This window comes from Manduca sexta, chromosome 23, assembly GCF_014839805.1.
Source record: "Manduca sexta isolate Smith_Timp_Sample1 chromosome 23, JHU_Msex_v1.0, whole genome shotgun sequence".
NCBI classification, from domain to species: domain Eukaryota; kingdom Metazoa; phylum Arthropoda; class Insecta; order Lepidoptera; family Sphingidae; genus Manduca; species Manduca sexta.
Window position 1 is genome coordinate 249,824 of NC_051137.1, and position 22,514 is coordinate 272,337.

At 40.7% G+C, this 22,514-nt stretch overlaps 1 protein-coding gene and 1 non-coding gene across 2 annotated transcripts in view; both read right to left on the reverse strand.

The window, feature by feature from the left end:
- The window catches only part of LOC115448500 (nephrin), a 232,147-nt gene that overhangs the window by 20,783 nt on the left and 188,850 nt on the right, over positions 1-22,514 (reverse strand). Inside the window, exons 6-8 of the mRNA XM_037441711.1 lie at positions 20,542-20,686; positions 19,375-19,505; positions 3,489-3,648 (exon numbers count right to left, since the gene is read on the reverse strand). Of these exons, the coding sequence (XP_037297608.1) occupies positions 3,489-3,648; positions 19,375-19,505; positions 20,542-20,686 (436 nt within the window). The remainder of the gene's footprint in view (positions 1-3,488; positions 3,649-19,374; positions 19,506-20,541; positions 20,687-22,514) is intronic.
- Trnaw-cca lies at positions 13,152-13,223 on the reverse strand. The gene has a single exon. It is a non-coding gene; the product is annotated as a tRNA-Trp (tRNA).

Here is a 22,514-nt window from a genome sequence, read left to right on the forward strand (position 1 = left end):
ACATGATTCTTGAATTTGAATATCAGTTTCGAGTGAATTAGACAGTACTGCTATACTGCCCTCAGCCCATACTACGAAAGTAGAACGATAGAAAAAAAAGAAGTTTCAGAATACGTGAGTGTTGAAACAGTGAGTTTGTGCGGTACGGTGCAGTTCGCGTCTCGCTCGGAAGAAAACAGCCAATTACCATTCAGGAGACATCGCCGCCCAATTATTGTTCCAGGCCCGTATTGTTATGTTTACGACTAATGGAAAATGTAGGGCCTGAACAGGGCTGCTGTCGTAATTTCCACAGATTTGTCCTACTTGAAAGTCAGGAAGACTAAACGGTTAGCGTTCGCTTTTTGAATATTTTTAATAACTGAAAATATTAACTATCACCTTCGTAAGTGCAAAGGTAAATCTGGACGCGTAGCTTATTTCCGTAAGATTCGGTATGTAAAATACATCTGGGGCCATGATAAAGAGGTCTTTCTACAATGGTTACGCTACGCTAATGCTACAGCTACGCTCCCTGAATTGCCCAGGACTGTAACTGAAACAATAATAGCGGACGGGTGAATTTCTTAGTGAAATATTCGAATAATCGCCAACCTTGCTATCCGACAACACGCTGAACTTGTACATAACGACATCGATCAACGAAACGACTACAAACCAAAACCCATTAGCCGACATCATTATAATTCATTTTACGTCCCGAAACACAAAAATTATTACGACGTCGCGGGCAGTTATGGGCGCAGTTAAAAATTCCCATCTTATTATCAGGGCCGTATTGTACAATTGGCAAAATAGATCGACAGACATTACTCGGGCGAGGCGGGGGTGACGGGGTCCCTTGGGGCCCGGAGGGGGGCGATTTAAAGCAACGAGCCGGGAAGTGGCTCACCTGCGCCCCGCGAGCCTCAGCGACGGTCCTCGCAGACAATACCGACTTATTTACGTCCTTTATTTATCTCGGCGGTTAAAACAACTCCCCACTAATTGACTATTCGGGACTCCATTGGGCACGTCTCTATAAATCACCAGGTAAAAATGTATCTCCTCCCGGCCGCCTTCTCCGAATTACTCGTGTGAGACTCGACCGCTATTCCTAAAATTCTAAAATATATAAGAATTTTTAAATGATATTCGTATCATTTAAAAAATAGTTGTACTGTATGCGCAGTACGGTAGCGCTTTGAGATCCTGGGTTTGAATCTCTTGTCGAGCAAAATGATATTTGGGTTTTTCTGTTCAGTATCAGCACAGAGTCTGAAATTTGTAACCGATATGGCGATAGGCTCGTCCACTGTCACATCATGGTACGGAACATACTTGGCGAAGAGTGGGCTGCCCTGGTAGGGCCTCGGCGTACCCCTTCGGAGATAAATGCGTGATATGTGTTTGTTTGTTTTGAAATATATGTGAAAACGGGATGCAAATAAAATGGTGAAGATACATTCTATTTTATTGTTTCACATATTATTGTGACTTTTATCTGCGAACGGTTATGAAATGACGCAACTAGTGTTCATATTATTGCTTCTACCTATTTCTAAAAAAAATATTAATTATAATGTCTTTCTTAGCATTCGCCGAGAAATTTCTATCCTTTATTGTGGTATGTCACGTGTGATATAATTATTATCATATGTATGTTGTTTTGTTATCGAAACTCTCATACTCACTCTCACCCAAGATCTCGTTTTCAAGAAATTAGTACAATATCACTAGTAGTGATTCTTTCAATTTTCGTATTCGGTCTTAGGCTTTTTCGTATCGAATTCTAAAATTTCTATCACGGTAGCAATGGAAATTGACATGAGATATTTAGATGATGGATATTTGGCATAATATCACGTTTACCCTCTGTAGACGGAAATATAAAAGGAATTGCTCCTAACAAATGACCAATGAACCAATACAATATAAATTAAACGGCGCAATTTGACGCACAAAGGGTTCAGTTTTATCTTAAACGAGTCGAGTCGTTTTTTGTTCTGTTATAAAGAATCAAAGCAACGTCGGAGAAAAAACAATTAGTTGAAAGTTGTTCCGAGCGTGGGCGGGAGAATAAAATATATCTGAGAGATGCGGAGCCGCCCCGAGCCGCGCAGTGAGGCAACAAGTTGACGACACGCCACCGCGCAGGGCCCGGGCCGTGTTACATCAATTAGTGACAACGTCCTCATAGTACTGATATTTTTGTAACGAACCTGTGTGACTTTACATGAAATATAATAATTATAGAGATTAATCAACGTTTTTGCTATTAAAAGCTATATTATAAGCTTTTGATACGATGACATCACAAAGTAAATATATTCCGTGTAATGTTAATTACATTAAAGACGTGGTACAATAGCAGCTCACAGATGTCTAGCGATTGACCCAACGTGCTCACTCGCTATTCAGTTGAGATTTGGGCACAAACATATTGTCTATAACAGTGGGTTCTCTGAATCGAGCTGACGCAATGAGAGCTCATCACGATTTCAATGAATTCCAATGTGTGGTGGATGCTGCATAATTCGAAGCGGGAGAGGGCGCCTGAATATTGCATGGACGGTGACGTCACGCGTCTGTCGCGCTCGAGATACGATGAAGGACACGTGGAGATCACCTCGTTGGTGTTGAGGCAGCATGAAATCGATGATGTTCTAGATTCTATGTTGATTATGATTTGTGTTGCTAGGGAGCGGATTTTAATAGCATTATTGTAAAGTCGGGATCGAACAAAATAGAACTAGCAATCATAGCAAGTAGTTATAGCATATCATCTTGCCTTTCCAGGATATATATCTAACAGCCACTTATTTCCTCTAAGCATTATCATTTAAACCCAGGATACCCGTCCCATATATTACTGTATCATCGCGGTGACGTCTAATTCAAACGCTATTTGACGAACGATTTACACATTCTCTCTCATTTTCTTCATAAAATAAGTCTCATTGAATTAATAATATTTTGATGGTTCTTAAAATAACTTCTTTCATGGTATTACTCATACAACAAAATTTATTGTTTTGTTTTGAAACTCTCGTAGTATTTTTGTATATGATAAATACTCATTGATCGAGAGCTTCTTCCTACGCAAAAACACTCATCACTGGCTTTTAAATTACGTACACTAACGATAAAAAGCGTATAAAGAGCGTCAGAAATTTCATTCGAATTTCGAAGGTATGTGAAGTCTGCCAGCAAGGAAAAGTATGACGGAAGAAAATGCTATGTGTCTCATTAGAAGTATATCATCATATATGCTACCATGCGGCTATAGTGTATTTTGCTGTGGGATGTGTACTGTGCAGTGTTGTCAATTTAGTGGATTTACCACTAAAAATGACAAATAAGAAATAAATTACAGCGGCCTAAAACTAGTTCCCTAGAAAATCCAATTTTTTGTGGTTTGTTGGATCATGGAAAAGATCATTAAGGTCATCATATCCGAATATAAGAATTAAGATCACTGGTGGTGTAGGGTGAGGGTGTTTACTCACACTTGACCCTGAAGTGGAGTTCGTTGGAGACGGTCTCGCCCTCGGCGTTGAGCGCGGAGCAGGCGTAGCGGCCGCTGCTGTGGCGCGTCACCTTCTGCAGCACCAGGCTCTGGTTGCTGTGGAACACGCGCGCCGTCGCGTTGTGCGCCAGCGGACGATCCTGCCAAACAATAATACGTTATTATTTATTATATACTTTAACATATATAACTGGACTCAATGATATTGACAAATAATTTAACGATGTATGTAGGACTTCTGTAACCGAGCTGTTGTGAATCAAGTAGTACAACAAACTTCCGTAGATGTCATCTCATTAAACAGTGGTTTATTATATAAACATTACTTCCGGAGTGAAGTTGCTACCCTCCGTAATCCGAGTGGTCCGTCCACGGCGCAGTGCCGATTACTTTCAATTATGACTTCAATACGTGTAAAGCAGGTGGTAATTATTACTGGGATGTATTTACACAGAGGGTCCGCCCCCGCGGCTCCCGTCCCCATGAACAAAGACACTCTTTACGTTCTAAATGATTGATAATGTTTTTTTATTTCACTCTAATTTTTGTCTGGACCGTCAGCTCAGAATTTTCTCGGAAAAGTAACAAGAGCTTGTTCTCCCGGGATTATGGTTTTATAGGATTTCTTTGATTTATTTTAGAAAAAAGTATACAAGCGCAGCTTGCTGAACAGGATAATAACGGCTTACATAAAAATTAGGTGACATAAATTCCCCATTGTTGAGCAATGAGTTTTTTAAAGTTCGCATGATTCAGTGGGTCTTATACCCTTTCTATTAGTCAGAGGGATCAATCAACATTAACAGGTTTCAACTTAATTCTGAAGATTTAAGTAGGATTTTAATTAAACGCACACACGCATACATTTACGTCTTTTATATCCGAAAGGTTACACAGAGGCGTAACGAAAGGAGAGTTTAGTCCCCGCAGGAAGACAGACACGATTCAACACTCCTGTTAGTGTGTAGTGACGACTGCGTGTGACAGCTTATGACTAAGGTTCGTAGGTATGTTTATTCGTAAGCAGTTAGCGAAACGTGTTTAACTCCCTTTGGTCGACTCCGTCCAGACACAACACCGTCGCATAAAGAGAAAGAAATGCCTCGGGCTAAGGAATTAAAGTTCGTCGAGGAACTAGTTCAGAACTTTACTCGCATTACTAGCGAACAGGAATGCTCGCTGTAACTGCGCGCAACTACAACTACACTTTTAAATCCACAGGATCTTGAATAGTTCGCGAATGTTTGCTCAAATATTTTTCTGAAACTATTTTTCGGGAATTATTTAGTAATGAGACGTGTTTTGTAAACCTACACATATTATAAACCAGTGTTCGAGCTACCTTAAACAATTTCATTGCAGTACCCATGCCCTCACTGTCTCATAGAAGTCAAGTAAGTTTTGTGTTGGTTGCATTTATTGCAATAACAACGTTGAAGATAATGTTAATTCTTATTCCCGTTCGCAAACCCAAATTATTGTGTGAATGCTTTATAAATTATTATGGTAGCTACAACAAAATGTATTATTAATACATCAATAAACCAATCAACAATTCAATATCAATTTAATTCAAAGATGCCATAAAAGACTCTAAATTGCTATTAGATAGAGAAGACAAGATTTATATGAATTTGAATATTATGATATTTCGCTTATAAGCGACAAACCGACAGAGGCGCACGCCGGTAATACAGAACGATATTGCGACCGCGGCAACGTGGTGTTATTATTTATAAATACATAGAAACAAAAATGCGTCGCTCGACAGTGACGAAAGAAACACTACATTTAACTCGGACTAGTGTTTAATATAGCTTAGTAGTTAGGTTTTTAATCCCATTGGACGAAACGAAATTAAACTTAATTAAATTAACTAAACTAACGTCAATACGTTAGGCATTAATGAGTGACTTAACGTCAATATGACTAGCCGAGCTTCGCTGCTCGGTCATGACATATGTGCCACTCTTGATCTTGGCTTATAAGAGTTGTAGTGGTGGGTGTGAGGGCGGGAAAGTCTTTATAATAAGTGACTTAACGTCGTGATGCGCATACAAACGATGAAGAACACGAGCAAAAATAGTTAATGTAGACACAGAGGGTCTATGATTGTGTTATTTGTATATGACTCTCGACACGTGAATTCTACTTATTGTTGAACACGATACTAAATTCTACACTATCTTCATTGATCACTGATTGTGGAAAACATGACTCAACTTGGACGAGGAAAGTGTCGTGAATTCGGGGCACATCGATTTAATCAATCAATGTTAAGCTCGAAGTGTCCCTCGGGCCTTCTTTGTAGTGTTTCCAGATGTCCTCGTTTTGACGAGATGTACATTGTACAGTCTTTCAAGGGATATGTTCCTTCAGTATTTTAAACGTTAACAATCATGTTTTTATCTATGTCGGTAATAAACAGATCTGTAAAGAGAAAATATGTCGAGAATAAAACAAGGCGAGTTAAGACGTAAGTTAATTAACAAGCGTTAAGAGCTACATACTTTCGTCCCGGTTTTTTCACTAAAGTGTTTAGACCTGGCGTATTTTCTTAGGGTTAATTTAAGTGTATGTGTGTGCGCAATATTTGCGTAAACAAGTGTGTTGGCGCCATCAATCTTGCGCACAACAGGTGAGGCGGACGTTTCATTACTCGCTGCCCCCCCACCCTCTCCGCCCCTCTCTTCCCGCAGTCTCCGCCGAGCTCACCGCCTTCACCGCCAGCACAACAAACATTATTAGGAATTTTATAAGAGTCATGGGTGTTTGCCGGCCGAGACGACGCGACGTCTCAAAACAAGCTGCCGACGCACACAGAGGAAAACTTGTTAGTCATTGCTCCTTCTACCACTTACATTGAACGAAGTCTATATTGTAGAGCTCACTATTAAAAAAATCTATACTATTTTTTTTCTTAAAAACGAGTTTCTAACGGCCATGGGACTCTGTGCCTGTCTTCTACAGCTCTATGTAATCGCTGTGAATAAGAAACGGCACATGAACTCCCTTAGCAACTTGATCTATCAGAATGTTACGATACATATGTGACACATTTATACCGAATGTATTGTGGTGGTACAACCGCGATCAAGTCAATGGAACCCTTTCATACCAGTGTTGATGGTTATTGATTGCGTATCACCTGACCTTCGCACTCTCGGATCAGAACACCACGTTTGCTATCAATATTACTCGATTAGACATCAGTGTCTGACGCAATGGGTCAATGAGTCTTTGTCAGTAAACATCGTATATGAACAGAAATTCTGAGTTTCCAGCGGCCACACAATAGTAAGTAATTTAGAATTCAATCGTGAAGCAATTATCTATGGATATCTATGGCACTGGTAATAAACGACACACGCCTTCGTCTTGCCTTCCATTAGAAAAAAAAACTATTATATCACACACATCCGCGTGTTGACAGCCTTAGCTATATATCGGGAAATGCACGCCATTACCGCCGACGAGATAATGTCGGTGACGTGTGGCGATCGCTTCACATTACCGATGGCGCGCGGGTAATGTCGCTCATGGCTATCGGGCTTCCGCGGGGGTTTAAGTGTCAGCGGAAATAGGCCAAACTCTTTGATAATTTATGTTATAAATTAACTGATGAAAATAATTCCATATCATATCACCTCAACGATCATTACTGTAAATAGCCAGCAGTATCCTTACATTCAATAAATCGTTCCAGTAATTTTACTGCAACCAAGAAATATAAGAAATTGTATAAAACGCCCTTAATCACAGGAATATTTCGGGAAATGCACGCTGTTTTATCCGCCAGCCGCTCTGCCACTCTCCCCGCTGTGATCAGCGCCGCGAGTCCGAAGGCGCGCGGACTGGGGCGGCCGAGGTCCGCCCGTGCTAATTGTTTGGGACAGCGCGTAATGCGCCCTCCTCGCCCTTTTTAATGAGGCTCTTTCTTTTTTACGGCCCGTGTTTACATCTCCACGTGTGACGTGCGTACTTAATGTATGAAATACTGACTTTTGTTCGCGGCTTCGCTGATGTAGATATGTGATAAATATTTTAAAATGTAGCTCATGTCCTTTCGTACTTTCACTGTAGGTAACCAATTTAACTAAAACTATTTTAGCGGTTTAACCATGAAATTGGAGCAGATAAACAGATTTACATTCGCATTTATAATAATAGTTATTAGAAGTTTTATGAGTATCATAGTATTATTCAGAAACGGCTTTCTATTTTAATAAATGTTAATTGCTAGGACTATCTGTAAACAGTACCCAATACTCAGAACTGTAAATTACAAGGCTCTTTTGAATCATTAAATGTAAAATTTCAAAATCCCCAGCGTTTACAATAAATATAATGTCCTACAAAACGGAACAGTACCTAAATAAACACTCACGTACGAAAGAGTATGTGAGCGTGGCATGCTGATGTTTAGGGTCCACGAACGGTCGCGAGGGTATTGGAACACCTGTTATTGTGTAAGTCACAAAAACTGCATACAAGATCTTGTTATAATCATCATACGGCTGTGATTGAGGCGATTTGAGGGAGACCGGGGCGAGGTGCGGGGTGCGGCGTGCGGGGGACACATTACGTAAAATGCTTGATCTAAATCGATGGCGGAATCAATCCGCCCTCAATAGAGTGCCAGTGATTCAATCAGCCGGCCCATTATGAGTCGCGGCGATGGTCGGACCCCCCGCGCCGCCACACCCCGTCCCGCAACGTGGATAACAAATAATGGGAAGAATTTTCCACCTGATAACACCGCTTACATCACTAAGGGTCATTTTCGTATTGATTAGTGGGAATTTCTTTAAGATACTCGCTCGAATGAAAGAATTGTGAGGAACTATTTACGTTATGGTTATATTGCTATGATTATAATAGAGGCAGGTATGGATTAGTGCGTTTGTAACGAAATGATCAGGCTAGTTTTAGGTTCGATTTCGAGACGCACTTTACGTGTGTGTGGTGTGAAATGACCCTCCCCTACATATGCTTACACAGCAGGAAGACTGTGGATGTGTTACCGAGCAATAAGAAGGAGGAATGTATGGTAATATTCCAGAGAGTGTTGTCTACAGAGTGGCACTACTGCGTCTTAAGCGTAGTGATGAGTAGAGGCAGCAAGTGGGTGTTAGTAGTTAGTATTCGCGCTAAAATAGTGTACATCACTAGCGCACAACTATTGTATCCCAACTCTATGTATGCACGAATATAATTCATCTTTTGTGTGTTGGAATGTAAAGTCCGCGCTAGTTTAGTTTAGTAGTACAATAGCGTTATCGACGATCGAAAGCGCGACGAAACTTCGGTAAACGGTGCCCCTCCAACCTAATGTCTACGTACTTAAAACTATTCGCAACACTCGGGCAGCTATGCCGAAAATCGAAACAAACTTCGGCACGACATTCGACACGTGTAGTTTGTGTACAGTATCGAAAAGCCATGACGCAAATATTTTTTGTTGAAATACTACAAAACGCACAAAACATATGTGATACAGTTTATGATTATACTGTAGTACTTTAAAATATTTACTTCTTATTTATTTGTGGACCTAATTTTATAACGACTCTCTGGATATAGAAAAAAAGTATGTTTTTAACTGCTCTGTCTTAATTATAGTAGTTTAAATATGTTAATGATGAATATAGCAATTACTATGATACGATTCGTGGCTTTGTTACGATATTCGGCAGATCTGCAGCGGACCGGCGGAGTTGGAATTATCCCACTGATCAAAATCAATAGGATTTACAGAGAGCAGAGCGAACCAACTCCGACAACTTGAAGTCCGTTAATCCGCCGGCTGCCAATACCGGCCGGCGGCAGACGCCCGGGGGCCTGTCCCCCGCCTGCACATTTATAACTCGAACCGAATTTCCTAAAAGCAGGTGAACACTAAACAACCAGTGGGTAAAATTTTCTATTAATTTAGTTCTGATCTGGATGGCAAAGAAGATTTTATTACCCTATTCGAGATTTACAGGGAACTTGTGTATCATGTGATTTCCCAATGAGAAATTAAGTAACAAATTTTGTTTGTGCGGCTTCCTGAATCGCACCGGCTTCCCATCGAAGGACGGCAGATCAATGTAGGCCGAACATTTATTCCAACGTCAGAACGAACTAGCACCGATCCAGCTATTTCGTAGGAAATATGATTTGTCATTAGGCGCGGGCGCGGTTGCGGCCGGCGGGAGGGGTATAAGTCATCGGCTCACCGACTCCGCCCTGACTAATTGTTCGGATTATAATATATATTTTAGGCATAATTTATGTCGGTTTAAGACGTGAAATTTATGCGGCGTCTTATTATTCTGACAGCTCATTCTGGTTTGGTTAATAACTGTGGTGGGGGAGGGTGGGTGCCGCTCCTTCACTGTCGGATTGATGAGTGGACTCAGAATACATATAACGTACTACGGTATGTAATATGTATTGGGGCATCTAGCTACTAGTGAATGTGTTTGCAAATCTTTAGACTTTGCTGCACGGACTGAACATAATTCGTTTAATATATGCTTGAAGGGTTTTCATGGAAATTCTAAAACAGTTTTAAAACAAAGAGTTGAAAACAACATCCAATAGAAATAATTTGTAGGGGATCTCGGCGTATGTATAGCTGGCATTTATTATTCTTTGCATGAAATAAACTCTATTTAAATTTAATGAAGCCGTAATTTTATTATCGTCTTTATTTATACACACAGTCCATTGCAATGTCGGTGTTTTATTCATAAGAAAGGTCAGATATACTCCTAGTTCATGCTGGTGCCAAGATATAATAGTCTCTATCCGCCGTGGTAGCGATAACCGTACAGAAGGTATTAACCTGGCATAGTTGTCCAAGTACGTCGCGTTCCAGGATGTCTGCCAGTGATCGCGAGTGTAACCATCTGTTGTCAGTCAGACGATCTGGACCCCATTCCGATTACTATAAGATGCATCACTACCATGCCAGCATATTAGAATAAGACATGGGAGTAAAGTAAGCATGATATCGTTCGACGTCGATATTCCCGACTTAACGCATCCCGTTGGATGCGCTAAGTCGCGCTCGCACTGATCCTGCACTATTGACTGACTCGTAACAACACAGATCGACGCCCTCCACTTCAGAATATGCTATTAACACGAGATTTGTCGTTTATAATTTGTTTGCTATTTTCCTTATTGGCCAATTATCGTTATTTGGTTGCAATGGCGAAGGGTCCTTTCCTGCTGGCTTCCCTTTCCCGTTGGTATTATAATTACTAATTTTAATACGCATTTATGCATATTATAATTAGTACTTATATGTTGTGTCGGGTCCCTTTTCGAAAATTTTACACTGACCCATTGTTTGGTTGTGATATTAGGTGCTTAGTTGCGCGTACCGATCTGCCACCTTTAATCGCATTTGTGCGAAACCCAATGAATCATTCTGTGAAACATTCGTTCTCCGCTGCACCATGTGGCAGTGCAGTTCAGAAGTGGGCTTAGTGTTTTTTTTTTCAGAATCTCTAGCAATAATAATATGACACGAGGCGTTTTCGTCGCAACCTTTTCACGTGCAGGATGATGTAATCTATCAGCGGCACAGTAACAGTTGCAACCCCAATACCTCACACCGTTATATAGCGCGTTCAGTCATCTTGTCCTTCAAGGAGAGTGGGTCGCGGGTCCCGTCGCGGTTCGGTAGATCTCGTTTAATATCGCCGGGTGTGCCCGTAGCTAGGAATGTTAATATAACGGATGTGTGGCCGGGGCACCCCTCGTCCCCCGGACCCTCCGCCCCGCACACGCTCCTGAATTTTAATATTTTTCGGTTGATTGACAAGAGTAAAGTCGTGTGCGATCTCGGTGGAAAGATTTCTTGAGCCGCATTAAGGCGTGTTTCGGATGAGTTGGTATTTGCTTGATGTTTCCATTCTACAGGACTGAGAGTGTTATAATACATATTTATGTATCTTGAAAGTCCTTGGAAACATTGCTTGGTTTTTTGCCTTGTTTGTTATGATTGTAGTTTCTCTACATTGAAAGAGCATTGAACTTTTATTTTATTACGTTCAATTGAACATAACTGGAAGATGTCTAATAGTGACATCCTTAAGGTATTAAAGTACTTATCGTAGTGGTTAATTTCGAGGATATATATACTGGAGTATAATTACCCACGAGGGAAGTTTATTTAGACAGCATCGCACTATAAAACTATAGTATAGTTATCTAGTACAGTTCAGAGCCAGAAAAAACCAAACCTTCCAACATCACGAATGACCTAGTGAAAGACCTTACTACTCTTTTTGCGTACATACGCCATTAAAACCACGTTTAATTTTTATAAGAAAACAAAACAGTATAATACTTAGCATTACGGGAATGTTTTCTCGTGAGCCTCGCTCCCTCCCCCCCTCCCCGCCCCCTCCTGTCCTCACCCCCCCCCGGTGGCCCGGCGCGTATTGTGCCCACGTGGGTCGCTCTTTGTTTCGGACACTGGCGGCATTTTCATTTGGTTTTCAGCCGCGGCGCTGCCTTTTAATTCCGTTGTATTCATGCACATTAAGAGTAAAGGAGGCAACGTTATTAAAGCGTTTATGCGCTGCTTTGTTATGATAGTAGCGTGCAAACGAGCGAGTGATGAGTTATCATGAATTATCATCACGCTCAGGTATTGTGGGGTGTTTGAGAAAGACAGGGTTTAAAAAGAGTTTCTCTCTCTGGACCTACAGCTGAAGTGCTTGGTCACTGTTTTATGGTACTACTTTTGTTGAGTAAACTAGTATAATATGCTATAAACGAACAATAAATATTCCTACGTCCATTATATTTAAGCCTGAATTCTATATTGCCAACATTGTCCGACGTTCTCGTCGCTTCGTTGAATTAGATGTATACATACATCTATATAAAAAAGTTAACATATCTTTCACAACTATTCATTATTATAAATATATAAATCGAATCTTAATACAAAGCACATACATATATTCGTCGAATGAGGCACCATAACGTCGCCCGACATGCATCAAAGGTTCCAACATTAAAGTTTCGTCAAAGTTAACACGAGCCTGATCCTCCCGCGTTAGTTCCCGAGGCGGCTCGTCCTGCGGCTCGTCGCGGCCGGCCGCCTCGTCAAGGGCCCTCAAACTCCTCTCCACGCGCCGAATTAACACTCGAATTAGAATACAGACCCACGAGCACTCCCCGCGTCCCCTCCATGCCCTCGGCCTGTAAGTGCGCTCAGAAAACGACGATATTAAAATTAGCCTCCTTGATTCTAACCTACTTTGAACTGTATGACGAATTCGCGTTTGTCGGGTATATTTGGTTTTAAAAATGGAATGTATGCTATTTTCGAATCTGTATTGCGATGAAGGTCTGGTCTCTGCCTTCCTCTTCCTTTCTATCTCTTGATCACAAGCCGTTAACAATGGGTATTCAAGCTTCCAATCTATTTCGTCTTTATAGACCTTTAACTAATACCCGGTAGGCAAAAGTTATTTTTGATTAATTGAAATAGAATTTTTATAACTCTCGAGTGACAATATATTTTGACCCAAAACTCATAGTGGGGAAAGAGATGATTGCGCCAAAAGTTTTTTTCACGCCTTTTATGGAACATATGAATGGTCCCAAAACATAAATCATAAAAATTGTGCTGTGACCCCGACGTGATTTGAACACGCAACCTTCTGATCTGGAGTCAGACGCGCTACCGTTGCGCCACGGAGTCGATGTGATCTCTTGCCGAAAAATGTTAAAGTTTTGCCTTTGTCATCGCCTCCCTTGTAATATTAACTCCCTATGAATAGTAGTAATTATTACTATTGGTAGTCAAGTTGCTGAAATAGGACCATCGAATTTAATATGTTATGTGTAAAACATATTGTACATAAGTTTAATTTTGTACATTCCTTTTCTCTATAAACTGTCTTTATGCCAAATCTCGCACTCCTCCGTCTGCGCAACGTGATTAAAACGGGTACAAACTTTTTTTTTTACGAATTAATGTATGTATTGTAATCCATGCAGACTAATATTAAGTGTATAAACATTTGGTAGCCCTATCCCACATGATGAACGACTAGGTGAGAGGGTATTCTCTGTAGGACATTGAACAGTTGACAAAGCTATACTGTGGAATTTATTTTAAAATTATGTGACACAAGTCTAGCAGCAGTGGGATGTGAATTTTGAGACCCCGAGTATTATTTCTATATCGCAAATGATTTAGGTCAGCTTCCCGCTTTGATAAGACATACTATGAGTCTGATATTATTGATACTTGTGCTCTATATGCCACCAGATTTGCGCATCCATAATAGAAGATCATGCGTTTCGTAGCCTCAATGGTATTAGGTACTTGTCCTGCTTAGGCTAGCCAGTAATAAAAGGCGTGATATATCACATAAAATATGTGAAATATGTATTTCTTTAATTGATGGAAAATTCTGAAGACAGCGGCTATTTTTCCATTATTTATACTTAGAAATAGGGTGGAGGCGCGTAGGGGGTGCGGAGGGGGTGCGGAGGGGGCGCGACGGGACCGTGGCGGTGAGTGGAGGGTCCTGTTTCCTGGAAGGTCACCAGTGGGACCGAGCCGCTCCGGCTAACCGCCGCTATTTGTTTCAATGGAAAATGGAATAAATGGACACTCAAGGACGGAAGCTTTGATATTCACAGAAATGTAACAGACATCTATTTTAGACTATTTATTTAATTAATGCCGCTTTAGACTGAGATAGCGGCGGGGTTTGGTAGAACACCTTTCTCAATTGTATAGAGGCCTTGTAGGCGTATATTTTGTGTTTTGCGAAGATCTCGGCTTATAACGTGGCATGTTTATAAAACGGTGTTAATAGTAGGCACATTGTTTGATAGAACGTGCGGGGTGCGCCGTTCGTGTTCGACGCGAGGCTCGGCGCGACCGCAAGCAGCGCCGTCGCCCGAACCGCGCTAAGTGTGGGTTAAGAGAAAATTACTGCTCACTGCCGCACCGCAACGCACGCCCGCCGTCCGCCGCCCAGAGCTCGCCGTGCACGACACCGCCGCAGTTTGCACTGTTTTCAGTTTTAACGCAGCTATTTTGTTTAAAAATAATGTTTTTATCGTTCCACGCCGGTAAAGATATTTAAAGGTAACGCAATGACTTCTTTTGTAGTAGGCGACGGGATATAATAATCAGTAGACACAGGAATTGTCGCAAAAAATATATAGGTATAATTTTTATTTATTTATTTAAATATTATTATAATTAATTTGGGACCGCAGAGTTTCCTAACATTGACCAGACACTTTTCAAACTGGGAGAGATCTGAGAACTAGGACGAATAGCAGACCCACATAACTCATTTTAACAAAACTTATATAATTATTATGCTGAGTGCTACTTGTAACTCGGAGAACCTTTATAAGTGAATGGTAGGTGTCACGTATTTATGACAAAAAGCGACGACCGAGAGAAATAAGTAAGACAAAGTAATCGTGGGTCACTTAAGGCGGAAAATATTAGTGAGGTCGGCGGGAGGCGGGCCTCTTTACGGCCCTCCGGAGAGCGCGCCGTTACTGCGCCAGATAACAGTTTACTAACAATAACAGAGGAAATAGAGATAATAATATGAATTTTGTCGCTGCGGTGTCGCTCCGGGCCGGTTCACACCCGCGTCTGTACTGCCCGCTAACTTACGCGCTGAGCTTCGGTACGTCTCGATGTATAAATAAACACACTTGGGCAGAGATTTAAAATAAATTTTCGTTCAGGCCTAGTTTTTGTACGGATACAGCAAACTGACCCCTCTACACCTAATGGTAAATGGATTGGAGTCCAATAGAATGTTGACTGAAGAGAGAAGATTACCCTTCAGTAGTCGACACAATTATGCCGGCCTGTTGGAACCGGATATAGACAGGCTGATCGCGGAACGCGGCACATTTAAATGAGCCATTCTGCTGGGTTTTAACACTGTACGGCGGTCGCTATCCCGGCGGATAGAAAGTATATCTTATCACTAGCAAGTTCATAGACACTTATGAAACGTTTACTTCCCGCGAGTGGGTTTTATGAATTGATTTTTATGTCGATATTTTATTAATATCATCAATAAATTTATGGAACAATGTGAAACAGGTAATAAAGCATGTTCAAAAGCCCGACTTCGACTGTCGATGTTGACGTCTCCCAAGGTCAGAATTCTTTTACATTTCGGATTTTAAAACAGTCATTTACTATAAGATTATTATCAACTTACCCCCTTATTCATAGACGTTTTTTATCTAACGACCGAGTAAAGCTGTGATAACAAGTCTGTTTCTCAGTGCTGACAGCATGGCAGTCTTCTCAGTGCGTAGACATAGGGCCGTTGTGATTGGCTAATATTGAGATACAATAATAATAGCCAATCACAACGGCCTATGTCTGTTTCTCAGTGCCGTTGGGCACTGAGAAACAAGCTTGTTATCACAGCTTTACTCCGTCCCTAGATAAAAAACGTTTATGAATAAGGGGGTAGAATCCAATGCCTCAAAAGAACGTCTTCCAAGGGGGGTTCGATAGTTATTGTATATTAAGACTTTATTTTATAGGCAATAAGGACTGACTTGCCAAATAACTTCTTTAATGAAAGGGACTACTTAAGTTACTTACTACTCATTACTTGCCTGTTTTAAAAGGCAGAAAATGTATACATTATATGATTTTTATATCTCCTGCACTAGTCCCTGAAAGAAATGTGACTAATCACTGATTCCCAGAACTTCATTCCTACTTTTAAAGTAAAAATTGTAAATAGTATAGGCGAGAGAGAAACTTGGGAAGTTTGATTCGAGCCGCACGCGAGGAGCCACTCTGAAAATATACAGTTACTGCGGAAAGTTTAGCTGCTGGTCACAACTTATGGCTATTCATGCTTTTATCTACTCGACCAGTAGAAAAGAGAAATGCACAATATTTTGCTTAAAGATGACATTCTTAACAGAAGTCTTACAGTTGTGAACAAAAAAATGGTTTTATATTTTTGGTTAAAATATTTTTAATGTCCAATTGAGACAAGTTTCCCCTCAGTAATCAGGTCGTGAAAATTAGATTATTTTCAGCTTCCAGTCGTTTATAGATAGAAACCTATAGTGGCTCTATCAACTCTAACAAGACCGTTCATGCGAACATACCAAAATGTAAAAGCTAGCCTATATAAAAACTATAAACAACTTATAAATCAAATACGTAGCTATGAGCATAAAAACGCAGGATTTTATCAACAATGGCCGCCAACGGCACTGAAGCAGATATCGTTCGCATACAATCCGCTTGATATACGAGACTGCGGTGCGTCGCTGGTGAATGCAGCGTCACGCGACCCTCGCGCCATTTTTCACCACCAATCCCCGTTAAACAATGAGACCGACTAAATGGCTGCATCGCTAGCGCCGCGCGAAAAACTCGCGTGTGGCGGCTGGCTTTTAAAGTATAGGGACAATGCTAATAGAAAACTAAATTAATTATCACATTTGTAACTCTTGAATTACGTATTAAACACTTTTACTTAGTTGAACTTTACATTGTTTGTTATTTAAATAATATTATCATGACCTGATAGGACTTTAGTGGTCAAGAAATCCTTATCGGCATTTTTTTATATTTTATTCCTGCTTTCATATATTTCTCCTTAAATAATTCAATAATAGGATATGGAGTGTCGAAAGCGCGGCTTTATCAAACGTTATCCGCTGTGTGCGTGCTGTGCGGGCGATACAAAGGAACCGATCCTCTCAAGTCGCCCTCACTCGCGGACCGCGGTGTGATCGAAATGCAATAGCGGACATTGTGCAAATACCTAGCACGGTACGGAGCCAGGAATTTTGTTGTATTTCGTTCCAGTGTCGGTGTTAAGTGGCCGACCATCAATTACGTTTGGTGCGATGCAATTCGTTTGAACTCGACTCGGTATTCATGCGGTGTCTAGTAAAACTAATTAGTAGGTCTTTGTCTAATTCTGCAGTCAAGCAGCAGTTCGTAATAACAGTTGTGTTTCACTTTGATGTTGAGGCACAGTGACATACAAAGAGTATAAAGCGTAGTTTTGCAATTCAAAGTTCTTTTGTTAATGGTAATGGGCATTCATGGCTTTACTATCAGACAAACTTGCCGGTTTCGTCTTATAGTTTTATAAAAAAATACACAGAGGCTAATTCCGAAACAGCGTTAAACAGCGGCATCAGCGGATCAAATGACTCCCAAACAAGAGCAGGGGGAGACACGCCGGATGACAACAAAAACGTGAAAACAATAGATCGGAGAAGCGCAGGGGGTGTCGCTAGCCGTGTAACAACGCGCGACTGATTGCCCCTGAAAGGGTGGAGCGGAAAAAAAACGTGTCCGCGCTGATTAAAACACCGCGCCGCAACACAAAGCGATTACCGGACCGTGGGCCGGCGCCGCGCTCGCCGCCCGGCCGGACTGCGCGGACTCGGCGCTTGCTCATATCGTATAAGCTAGTGCGCTGAGTTAGGTCGACAGCCGACACGTTACTGTTTTATATAGGCAATATGTAGAAATAATTACACATGTTTACGCGAATATTTGACATTGAAATAAATTCTTAAGTAGAGGCGCAACTAATACATCCACAAGTTATCACATTATTGTCGTTCTATGATGCATTACTAGAGAGTGGGTTTATTGGCTTAGGTAAGGTGTTGTAGATTTGAAAAACTCACTACTTATTGCTTAATCCAGGAATCGCCCCGGAAATTTGTTATCTGTCCGTTTGAGCAACTATACAAAAAAGAACAACTCAACCAAAATTTAAACTAAAGCCACTATCATAGCCTATCCTAATTAATTGAAATAAAAATACATTGCATGCATTATGTATATTTAAAAATCAAATAATAATTTATTTTAACTTAATAATTATAGCATGTACCCAATGATGTATATTCTCATCTACCCAATTAAAAATATAAATGTATAAATATGCTTTACTTAATATGTTTAAGATTAGATTTTAAAATTTGTGTTAATTTGTTTTTTGTTCTATATCGTAAAATATAAACATTGAATGTGTAATTTATGTGTACTCCTCTAATTAGTACACATTACACACAACAGTAGTTTTAATATACTATATAATATGTGTACTGTTGCAGAACCTGATAAATAAAACAAAATAAATAAAGACGTTTGCTCATACGGAACACATGCCAAATTTATACCCATAGCTTTAATTAAGAGATAATATAGGTGTCCTTGTAATTAGCGTCTACTGAAGTCCCGGCACGGCCCAGTGGCGCGGATTACAGCCATTTTAAATATTATAAATTCGGCGGACCTAAAAAAGGTTATTACGAAATGTGACATTTAATATTAAGTATTCCTTATTACGCCCGTTTCCTTAAAGTAAAGTAATAACAGGAAATTATTCCCATTTTCTCGAAATCTAAACAGGCCGTTTGGGGGTTTCTAGGTGGGGCGGGATTACGCGGCTCTGAAATATCCCGCGCGTCTAATAATTTCTTAAGAACTTGTCATCGCGGGATATTAGTTTTTTGCAAAGAGTCTTGAGGCTACACATGTCAGTGGGACGGTAAGAAATTTCGATCAATTTGTAAAGGTCCGGCCTTGAACCGTTTGATGTCGACGACTTCTGTATGGAAGGATATTTTTTTAAGAGTTCGATAGTGTTTACTTCATACCTGAAAGTAGGTGTAGTGCAGAGTGGAATGCAAGTTACATGTACATTAAAGAGACGTTACAACCTTGAACGGTTATAACAATTTTGACGTCCTACACAATTGCTTGTTAACATCTCGTGATTGGCCAGAATACGTATATCAGCAAACTATTACACAACTTAACGATGCGGCACAATATTATTAAGAGTACTTACATCGTGGAGCCAGGAGAGCTTCCTCGCTATAGGGTTGGCGCGCACGTGGCACTCGAAATACACGTCGTCACCCTCCTTGATGTCTCCCGCCGCCAGCGAGCTGCCCAGCCGCAGACGGACCACCGGCGGATCTGCAGGGCAAGATATATTACCAATAATTCAAACAGTTGTTGGCTTTGTTTGTAATGATGAGTAATATGGAATTCAGAGGCGGCTTTACCTATTGTGCAGGGTGTGCGCTACATACGGGCGCAGTGTGTTAGCCGAGCCGAGCCGAGCGCCACTGGCGACACGTCAAGAGACATGCGTTGCTCGCGACACTGGCGCTCTCAAACAACCTGCGCCCGTGCTAAGGCTGGTGTGGAGTGTGTGTGAGTGGCTCATTTACTTTACACAATATTTTTTTATTTAATATTATCAAATTTATTAAAGATTACGTTGTCTCCTAGGAGGCGCCAAGGAATTTCTTGCACACGGGCGGCACATGAGCTCGAGCCGCCTCTGATGGAATTGTTCAGATATGTCTTTTTACTAAACATTGCTCATAATGAACAAACATCCTGGAGCGCGGCAGTACACCGACGACATTAAGGTTTCTCGAATAGTGGTTGTATAGGTATATAGAACATAGTTTGACATGTGCAGTGACGTTACTAGGTCGCTGCACACGTCACATGTGTTCGAGCTCGGGTGAAGCTCGGCAGATATTCATGAGCATTCATTGCCGGTTGATTACTGAATCATAATTAAGTATTTCAATCGTTGCAATATAAATTGTGACTTGTCAGTTTTTTCGAATCGCTTCATTAGTATGACCTGAATGCAATTCAGGCAAACGAGAATATACCGGTAAATTGAAGTTAATTTTGAATTTTATTTATGCTCCATGTTTACAGTGAATGTGTTATCGATAGTTGAATACACTTTACGTCGACGTTTAAAGTCAATATTTGTTTCGGACCTAATAATTCAGGATAAAGCATTTGTGCAAGATTCTGTCATTTTTTTAGCTTAACAGGCAAACGAGAAAGCGTTCCGCAAGAAAAGCGGCGTCCGCTACCCATGGTGAGTAAAAATGACGGGCACAACCAACCCTTTGTCGACCGGGAGGCACATTTTTCGTGAAACAGTTGTTTGTTCATAATATGTGTATAATTGTGTGCGTACAGACGACGCTGATGGTCCAGGAGGTGTCGAGCGCGAGCGCGGTGACGTTAGGGTTTTCAGCGCGGCAGGTGAGCGGCTTGCCGTCGTCGTCCATTGTCGGCACGAAGCTCATCACGCTCACCGTCAGGTTGTCGCGGAGCTCCTCCTGTACAAACAAAAACATACTTTACAGGCAAGTTACATGGTTTATTTGGTCTTTATTTGTTTGTACTTAACTAGCGAGTCGAGTGTTCAAAGTTTGTCATGCTAGTGTTTTCGACATAAGTAATAAAAGTTGTTTAGGCATATTTATTTTGTTATAGCTTTCCAGTGTTTTGTTTTTCTTTTAAAATTATATACTACTTCACGTAACTAGAAAATCACAATACAAAAGTACACAAGGTTTTTTTTATAGGCAAAGTGACCCCACTGCACTTGCATAAGTGGAGGGGGTCCAAAAGAATGTTGACTACCGAGACACAGTCGACACAATTATGCCGGCCTGTTGGAATCAGATATACATCGGCTGATCCCGGAACGTGACACATTTAATTGGCCCACTATGGCGGCTTTTAACACCTAGAGTACGGTGGTCGCTATCCGGGCGGATATAAAACATATCCTATCACAAAATTATTTACACCAGCAGGTTTTATACCAACGGAATAGGATTACAATCCTATCGGTTAATTAATGTTTTAAAACAAGTCAGAGAGAAGCATGTGAGTCAATTACGTGCTCCGTGAGGCCGCGGCGCGCAAGCTCTCTGTTAATATGTAAATGGCTTGCTTTGCATCTCCGCACAGGTGTGAGAGAAGCTGCGACTACTTGTGTCTGAAGCCGCACAGTGCCCGAAGGCGCTCACGTTTGAACGTGATTATACGTCTGTCACCTGAATACCCGTCATTCACTGGTCATTCTAAATTATAGAGTTAGATTCTCTTTCTAGTAGTGATTTAATAGTATTTTTTGATGAGGGATTTTTGCAATGACACTTCTCTTATTGGCAGTGGCGGAAGGTGCAATTTTTCGAAAGGGAGTCCGACATAACTTATATGCATAAATGCGGTCTACAAATCGTTCTAATGATAATAAAATTCTACATAAAGAGAAGCCGGCAGGAAACAGGTTATATGGAGCCTTAGCCTCTGCTTATTGGACTTCTTGAGTCCACTAGTGAAATTCGAAACATAAATGTCAAATACTCTTACACCACAGCTAAGTGTCGCTAACCACGTCTAAAGGTTCACATTATGGGCGCTATAAATTGTAATCGTAGCGTGTTGTGTAATATCGTAGTACAGGAAACCTCCGCTAACTGCGCAATAGTTATGATTTGTAACAAGTTTACGAGCCGCCGCGTCCTTTGCTCCGACGTGAAGCCTTAATTAGGCAAACTTTTGATGTAACGCTCTAGTTTCAAGGCTATAAGTTTAACGTGGAGGTTATGGCGTATAATTTAAAAATTACATTTGGAAAAAGTGCGTCTCGTTTGCTAGATGCTACTGGATTAAAGTTTGACAAATGGTAAGAGTTAAGTTACGTGATGCCTGTGACAAGGCTCGATTGGATAATTATTACAATAGGGGACCGGCCTATGCTTGATTTTGTACATTATTCTATATGTAATGGTTAATAATACGAAAAAGAATCACTCCTGCGAAAACTGCATAAAAATTGGTTAAAAAATGAGCGAGTAATTCATATTAAAAATATTGTAATCTGCAGAAGTGGGCGCGATGTGGGGATATCGCTTCATCTCTTTCTTTCGCATGCGTCTTAATTCCCGATGACGTCACATGTGGGTATTTCGTCTCTTTTCTGTTTCTTGTTAGTTACCCCTTCCACCGAAATTCAAAGACTTATAACTTGTTGATTTTTAACCGGATTTTAATAATTCCTTCTGTGTTATAATTTATATTATGTAAATATTTGATAATAGTAAAGAACAAAAATGAGTCCGGTACCCTATTAGTGTAAATAAAAGTCAGTTT